Here is an 8,953-nt window from a genome sequence, read left to right as displayed (position 1 = left end):
TAGACCAGGCTGGTCTCGAACTCACAGAGATCCGCCTGCCTCTGCCTCCCGAGTGCTGGGATTAAAGGCGTGCGCCACCATCGCCCGGCTAAAAAAATCAAATTTTCATTTATGATTGTAGGGCCCATGGGTCTATCCCAGCTCCCCAGGTTCATTTTGAGGACAGTTTCAGGCCAGACAGCTAACTAAATATCCTGTTTGTTCCTGTGCCCCCTCTGCCTTGCCTGGTGATTAGTTATAGGGCCATTGTTTATTCCACCTTGGGCATGGTAATTTCCCACCTGCCTGGGGGGTTTTCCATTGTGCAGCCCCTAGGTATAAAAGGTTTTTCATAGCCTTGAATAAACATCAGCATTCAGATGACTCCTTTTGAATGACCCAGGTCTCTTGTGTGTTCTGACAATCTCCAGGCCCTTGCCCAGCTCGCAAATGGTACAGTGGAGTGCCGAGTAATGCAGTAGTTACATATGGTAGTGAGCAAACATTTCAAATTTGCAATCAACAACAGTGAAATGGCATGTATGTGACAATTATTTCGGATCAACAGCTCTCAGTGGTATTTGGGACACTATTATAAATATGCTTTTATTTGATTGTTTGTGTAGTATATGCCATGTGTGTGCATGTATTCATAGAGACCAGAAGAGGGTGTTGAACCACACCCCCTAAGCTGCAGTGAGCCATCTGACCTGGGGGCCATTTAACCTGGGATGTGGGACCAGAACTATAACACTCTGGAAGAACAGCAAGTGCTCTTAATCACTGAATACTATTTCTCAACCCTGATATTTGGGGTGTTTTATTGACCAAAGGTTCTGAAAAATCTAAGTCCTTTTCTTTGGATTATGCTTTTTAGTTTTACACAGCAAATTCAATCTTGACTAAACAGTTGATAATACCACATAACATTTTTTATGTTTTTCAGAACTGATATCTCTTGATTTTACATCTTCAGTGCTAAGAATGCTGATTTCCATAAATATGAAGTACAAAATGTAAGGATGTTTAGTACAATTTTAGGAATTGCTGGCAATTCTGTCCTAATACAAAATCAAAATTAATTTAATGTTATTTTATTAAACTCAAGACAACTAATACAATAGTTATTTTTATTTTGTTTTTGGCATGGGGTCTCATATATTCTAGGATGGTCCTGAAGCTGAGCCGTCTTGCCTCTATTACACTTCCCAAGCAACAGGACTACATACAGACAAGAGCCACCGTGAACAGTCTCAAATATCAATTTAGAAAGTCTAACACAATCCAAACAAACCATCAATTTGACATTTGTATGTTGAGGAACGATGGTAGGAAAAAGATTAAGTCTTTTTTTGCCATAATTAAACCACTGTTTTTAATAAGTAGAAAACTTCATACATAGCAAAATCATTGCAATTTGGAATGTATAGCAATCATGAATCTGAGCCAAGGTGCCTCAGGCAGTGTTAGCTGGCATTACGTGATGTGATGCCATAAAGTGTAAGAGTGCATATTCAGAATCAAGGCTGTGATGAAGCACTGTGGTGCAACATGGACATGTACTACCTAAATGCCTAAGATTTAGTAAACATTTGCTTTCAAATCACTGCCACCTTTTTATTGACTCTTACATTCAGTTATACAAGTCCTTCTTGAGGAATTATGACCTTACACCTACCAAATCTGTCCTACTCTACTACTAAACTCAATGCCATTGGGAATCTCCAACAGTAAACACATCCTTTACACTGGCAAATTGATTAGATTGCTAACTTGACACATCCCAACCAGTTTACCCAACCTACACTCCTCCAAGTTCCCCCCTGCAACCTCCCATCTTTCCCAGATCCAGCCTCTTCTAGTTTCCTTTCAGAAAAGAGCAGACCTACCAAGGATAGCAACCAAACCTCACAAATCTTTTTGTAAACTCTGTGTCATACTATTATAGTCCTCAGAATACATTAAATGCCTTTAGGATTCCCAGTAACACTCAATGATCGGAAAACACAGCTTAGTCTAGGTATGGCCTTAAATTAGGGCACTGCACCTTGGAGTCTATCCATGCAGAAAGACTAATATAAACATAATGGCCTGCTAAATAGCATCCACCTAAAACAACAAAATGGACAATGACTTCCTAAAAGGGTCACAATTTTGCTCACTGCCTTAGTTACCATAAACTCATAACCTTTAAGAGGCATGGCATCTTAATAAAATGTAATTTTTGTTTTTTCTATATCCCATTTTGTCCACAAAGGGAAAGATTTCGAACCAATGGGTATAAAGACCGAAACAGACCATCACCCTTCTGATATGGAGAAATCCATGGTGTATTGAAACCTAGATTAAGAGTGAAAACAGAAAGGGATCTACTGAAAATTAGGGTCTTCAACCACCTAAACTATTCTGTAATGCAGTAAAAAAAAAGAACCAGCCTCAAATGTTTTCTTAATATGGTGGAGCTTAATGATCTGTTAACAGGAAGTTTACTTTCTTTTTTTTTTTGTTTTTTTGGTTTTTTTTTTTGTGTTTTTCGAGACAGGGTTTCTCTGTAGCTTTGGAGCCTGTCCTGGAACTCCCTTGGTAGACCAGGCTGGCCTCGAACTCACAGAGATCCGCCTGCCTCTGCCTCCCGAGTGCTGGGATTAAAGGCGTGCGCCACCATCGCCCGGCAGGAAGTTTACTTTCGTGGGAAACAAGTCTGTTGCTTGGTCAGACATCTAAAATTAGTTCTTCCAAGGAGGAAAAAAAAAATCTTATTAGTTTTCACAAGATGTTTGATGGTAGTTCTTCATCTGTCTTAGTCCTGGAGAGAAGGAGAAATCCTTTAAGATTTAGAATGGATAACATCCATTAAAATAATAAATGCTTATGTCCAGTAATTACTGTGCAATGTTTTGACACTGATTATGCATCATTTGACTCAAAGAACAGGATTCTACTACTCAATTGGTAGTCTCTGTAGACTCCTTTTGGCTTAAACGGTCTGAGACCTTGCTTGTTTTGTTTAGGTCATTTTTCCTTGAGAAATTATTCTAGGTGATAGAGATAAAGCTCAATTGGTAAAGTGTCTAGCATGCACCTAAGCCCCAAGACCCTACCTGAATGCAATTTAAAAACTGGATGTGGTGGTGTGTGCTTGTAATCTTAGCATTAAGGAGGTAGAATCATGAGGATTAGAAATACAACACAAGACGGGCAGTGGTGACACACAACTTTACCCCAACACTTGGGGAGACATAGGCAAGTGATCTCTATGACTTCAAGGCCAGCCTGGTCTACAAAGCAAATTCCAGGATAGCCAGGACTATTATATAGAGAAACCTTGTCTCAGAAAACAAAAACAACAACAACAAAAGATCATCCTGTTCTACAAAGCCAGTTTAAAGTCAGCCCCAAAAATGAAGTCATATTTCAAAAAGCAAAAGTATTCTCAATCTTTTTTGAATACTTTCATATTTTCAAAAGCAAAAAACCACATTAAGATTTGGTGGCAAACACAGAATTATCAATTCAGCACAGCACTGTAACTCACATGACGCACAACCAAGAATGCACAACATACTGACTCAACACTCACTCACTGTAACTCCAGAGTCCAATCAGCCCTGGTTTCCTTGTCAGCCACTGTGTACATCACTATTCCATAATCACTACTTACATTTACTTTCTTTAAATTAACGATTATCAACACAATACATAAGAATACTAAACTTCCACCTGCCATAAGCAACCACTTATACAACTAAGTTTGGTTCTCTTGGAATTCAATATTCAAACTGATTGTCAATCTCTTCAGGTTAAGCAGGCTATTAATTATGACACTGACATCAGACAGTAACAAAAACGGATGGGAAGAGTAGGAAATAAAAAGGAGTAGTTCGGGGAGATTAATGGAGAGAAAATAAAGAGGATAAAAGTAAATAAAAGATTGAAGGCCAAGAAGAAAGGTCTTGGTTGGGAACAGAGTAAGAAACATCAACTCTTTATTTGGTGAGTTTCAGCATGTAATTACTGTAAGACACTAGGACCTTCCAGTTGCTTCCTCCTAAATTTCCCCTTTCTCAGACTCCTATCTAACTAAGAGCACACGCAATGCTATTCCTCTGTTGAGCCTACTTTTTTAATCTGTCTTCTCTGATACAAAGTTTCCCACTAGAAATTAACTACACCTTTCAAACTACCTTGGGCTGATTTTCTTTTGTCACAACTCCAACTAATTTGCAGGACCTGACCTCTGTTTCTATTAATATTTAGTGCTTAAAATAACTTACATTCAACTATAAAAGTATATTTGTCTCATCACGTTTCACCACAAAAATGAAGCATTGGGTTTTATCAGCATCCTTGGAGGAAATGCAAAGAAGCTTTGGTTCATTAAAGGGGACTAAATAAACTGAGGCTACTCGGGCAATGTTTTAATTTCTGTCACACTACCTAAACCAGAAAGCCTCAATAACTAGCAAAAATAGTATAGCTGCTATGTGACCGATTAGAAAAGATATTAAACTCTACGATGGCATCACACAGTAGTCTGTATCTTAAAAAGATCTTTTACTGCTATGGGTCAATAAATAAAAGATATCTATAAATAATTGAGTAAATAACCAGAAAACAAAACAGCTAGTTACATTACTAAAATGAGGGTCTCACATTCACAATGACGACTTCTCTCAGCCATCTCCTACCTGAGGTGAAAGACTATTCAGCTAACCACACTAACCACACTAACAAATGCTACAATTAAATTGGGTTGACTGCACACATTTCTCAAATTTATTGAAAAGATATTATGCTAAAACCACAAGACCACTGAAATCAGTGTGCACAACCACTGATACTTGATTTAATCAATGAGCTAAGACTCATTTGCTGCCTGTGTCCCCAAAGTTCTCCCATCAATACTAAATGGGTTTATTTTCATTCAATCATAGGTATTCTATTTAAAAATTTACCAAATGCTAGGCCTGGTGGCACAGGCCTGAAATCCTAGCATCTCAGGAGGTGGAAGCAATATCATTTCAAGTAAAAAACTACACTGGGCTTGAGTGATTTTGAAACCAATCTGGACAATGTACTGAGAATTCATCTCATAATAAAAAGGAAAAAGATGGTTGAAGGCATAGCCTAGCATGTGCTATAACATCACCCTCACCCTCCACCACTCTAACCCATCCCTCCCAAAACTAAACCAAACAAAATAACTACTACCTATGCACTTGCTCCATTCTGAGCTTACTCCTAGAGTACCACATTCTCATTCCCTAAGCTTTGACTTCCCTACCTATGCAAGAAACAATTTTTAAAAATTATATCCAAGGATTACTTACCCTCGCAACCTATCCTTGAGAGGAAAACTGTTCCTATTTTGATGCAATTACTGTAAGAAAGTTTCCTAATTGTAAATTTCAAAATTTTAATGTGAAACCTCTGATTACCATCATGCTTAATGGTAAAAATGTTGAATGGTTTCCCTTATAAACTCACAAAGGACAAAGCAAAGAGGTCCTATCCACTTATCACATAAGAAGTCTTTGTTCGTATAGTAAGATGGAGTAAATAAAAGAATAAAGGTAATTAAAAAGGAAGACCTTATTTGTAGATCAAAAAACTACATAGAAAAATCTAGGTAATCAATAAATAAAACTATATAATTATCTTTAATAATCAATAAACAAGCAAACTTTGCAAGATAACAAGATAGAAATATTGAGACAATTGTTTCATCAGCAAATAGACAAGAAAGTCATAGTAACTATTATATCTCTCGACTAGCCAAACTGTAAAATTCTTATTCCACTAGGTTCAAAGAATCTGCCAAGTCTACATCTCCCACAAATTTCTTTATATAATTCTAAGTGATGTTCCAATTTGTGATGCTGGAGTGGGACAAAACCAAGGGCTTTTTCCAAGTGAGGTAAATACTTTAGTAATGAGCTATATTCTAGCCTTTAAGGAGTTCTATAGCAGGCTGGCCTGAAACTCTTGAGATCTGCCTGTCTTTTGCCTCCAGGTGCAAAGATACATGTAAGCCAGCACATTCAGCCTGTACTCAACTTTCAATTCTACTTACCCAGGAGGAAGAGTGATGGGCCATAGTATTCTGCATTGCTGATGATGTGTTTCAACGAGGTAGGCAGAGAACCATCCATTACTAAGAGAAATGTGTAAACACTATGATCAGTCTGGGAGAGGTATAAGGATCAAGGGTGGTGAGTAAATCTGAATTTAGTCTAATCTAGTGGCCTCTATTTGACAACCCCAAACACTTTATTTTGTTCATACAGTAATCTTTAACAATAGGTCAAAAGAAAAAAAAAAAACAAATATGGAGGCTAGGAGAGGTGGTAATAAGATAGACATGGAAAAAGGGCAAAGCTGAGAAAAGTGTAAATAGCCATGTATAAGAAATGTGATAACAAATAATAAACTTATCAATTTACTAAATATGCTTTATAAAAGGGTAAACACCAGGAGAACATAAAAAATACAAATCTTGATAATCAAGTTTTTATAGAAAGCAGTATACAGAATCAAAATACCATGTCGTATGCCATCTGAGAAAGCAGGGTCTTGAATGGCCTTCTTGAGGAAATTTAACATGGACTTGAGAAGTGCTGCTCGTTGTGGAATACACTGGACTCCTGGCACGGGAGAAAGGCAAAAGGATCATACTGGGTTCACCATTAAATCACAGTAAATAGGCACATGAAACAGGTATTAAGAGACCCATCTATATCCACTAAAGCAAAACTAGCAGACATTTAAAGTGAGATCTCTGGACATTGGAAAGAGTTTTTTGAAAGTGGAAATTAAATCACCAAGACCATTATTAAAATTAAGAGTCCTAAAGTTAAAAAATAAGAATTATTATAAAGTAAAAAGAGATTCAACTTCCAAATTCACTCTGTTCCTCTTTTGGATATTATCTGCTCTCCAAAATGTCTGTTTTGATAATCAATGTGTGAACTGCCAAAAGACCATAAAATGTTACAAGACATGTTCTTATAACCTCAAATGTGCCAATAAGTGCTTCCTAAAGCTTTCTTCTTCACTAGTTTAAGAAGTCAGTCACTGTGAAAGACTGTGTATCTATGTGTCTACGCACCAGGACGGGGTCCAGGGCCAGGGCCAAGGCCAAGGCCAGGGCCAGGGCCAGGGCCAGGGCCAGGACCAGGGCCAGGGCCAGGGCCAGGACCCGGGCCAGTGCCAGAGATGCTAGTGCTGCTGTTGGAACTTGATGCCCTTAAGTCAACATCCAGCCGGTGCTCCATAGATATGGACGAGCCTGGACTGCTTTCCATAGTTACATCTGCAACTAAAGTACAAGTTATGATAAAGAAACTAATTAGATAAAAAGATACTAAGAAAAGAAAGAGTTCTGAGAAAACTTCTTCCACTGAGTTGAGATGAGCGATGCAAAACATGCAACGTTGTATATTATGTATGAATAAGTGGTAGGTAATAAGCAAATCCTATTAAAGGAGGTTAATTGAATAAAAAGAGCACGGGAAATTTAATCTCAATGCTCATAGGGAAGAATACTATATATAGGATGTGATGTAAGTGTCTTTCTGTTCTAAAAACTATATACATGTAAATGTGAATGTGGAAAGGATATAAACAAGGCTGGAAAGAGCCGCATCAAACTAATAGCTATGTAGGGGGGTTAGAAGTGTGTATTAACATATCCTTTAAAACCTTGAATAAAATAATCTAATTGTGTAAAAGCAAATACTTAGTCTCTTCAATTTATGAAATATACAAGATCCCCTTTAGTAAATATATTTTGAAATATTCTTCCAATCATTTTTAACATAAGTATGTACCTATTTACACAAGAAGTAAGTACAAACTGTGTAACCTTTACATTGAATACACAATTTCTTTAGGAACACAACACAAGCATTTGGATTAGTTTTAAATGTTTGCTTCCTGGTCACCGGTTGGAAAACTTAATCAACCACTTCAGATGTTGTTAGAATCTTTACCAAGCACTTACTGTTCTGCTTATTAAGTTTTGACAATTATTTACAGTAGATAGTCAAGTATTACTTATCAACAGTTAATAGCACATTTTATTCAACACTTTGGGATCTCACCTGTGAACTTATATCTCAGCTTCTTCCCAATAAAACAGAAAGAAAAACTGAGCAAAAGGGTTTCTAGGGACAGCAACATGCACAAATGAATGTGCCAAAAACAAAGTAAAAAAAAAAAGGAATGGCATACGATTTATTATTCTAATATTTCACAAGAATAATAGATACATGCAAAGATAAGCTTTGTCATTAAGATAACACTACTGTACATTCTACGAGGTATTTCGGGGACCCGCTCTTATTCTATTATAAGGTATATATTGGGCGAGGTTGGAATTGTTAAAGCAGACACACAATGCATTTGAAAAAAAAGATGATCTGCTTTAAATTTCTGATCCTGTGACTTAAAAGTTGATTCCTAGAAAACCATTTCAAGTATCCCATCTTAAAGCACACATATACAGTTTATCAAGGTCCCATTTAAGAGTTTATACTCTTCCTATAATTTATAAAGCATATATTAAACTTCCAGGATATACGGTACTGCAGTAGTAAAACAGACAATATTCTGACTCTGTCGAAGTTATTATGTTTTCGTACTTTAAAAAGATACTGATCAAACATGTTAAAAAACATCAATTACTAAATGATTGATCTGCAGTGATTTAAGTGGTCTACTGCATTTCTACCATCTGCTTTATCACCCAGTTTTATTCCAAACAATTCATCACCTATAAAAAAGTTGAAAACAACCTGTGGATCTCATAATTTATAAGAAAGTATTAAACAAAAAGGACAGGACAAGAGAAAAATCTCACACACAAAAATATTGTCTTACCTTTAATCCCAGCACTCGGGAGGCAGAGGCAGGTGGATCTCTGTGAGTTCGAGACCAGCGTGGTCTACAGAGCTAGTTCCAGGACAGGCTCCAA

The 8,953-nt window shown here is 37.0% G+C and overlaps 1 protein-coding gene across 18 annotated transcripts in view; it reads right to left on the bottom strand.

Moving 5' to 3' along the window:
- The window catches only part of Huwe1 (HECT, UBA and WWE domain containing 1, E3 ubiquitin protein ligase), a 139,240-nt gene that overhangs the window by 72,117 nt on the left and 58,170 nt on the right, over nucleotides 1-8,953 (bottom strand). For 15 of the 18 annotated variants that reach the window (XM_026784727.1, XM_026784725.1, XM_026784724.1 and 12 more), the window contains 3 exons: nucleotides 7,088-7,297; nucleotides 6,522-6,623; nucleotides 6,053-6,133 (listed from right to left, as the gene is read on the bottom strand). In XM_026784727.1, coding sequence (XP_026640528.1) covers nucleotides 6,053-6,133; nucleotides 6,522-6,623; nucleotides 7,088-7,297 — 393 coding nt within the window. The remainder of the gene's footprint in view (nucleotides 1-6,052; nucleotides 6,134-6,521; nucleotides 6,624-7,087; nucleotides 7,298-8,953) is intronic. The other 3 variants (XM_013350619.2, XM_013350624.2, XM_026784735.1) reach the window with 1 other exon arrangement.

Source organism: Microtus ochrogaster, chromosome X (genome assembly GCF_000317375.1).
Source record: "Microtus ochrogaster isolate Prairie Vole_2 chromosome X, MicOch1.0, whole genome shotgun sequence".
NCBI classification, from domain to species: domain Eukaryota; kingdom Metazoa; phylum Chordata; class Mammalia; order Rodentia; family Cricetidae; genus Microtus; species Microtus ochrogaster.
Note: the sequence above shows the minus strand (reverse complement) of the source record. Positions and strands in the feature narration are given on the sequence as shown.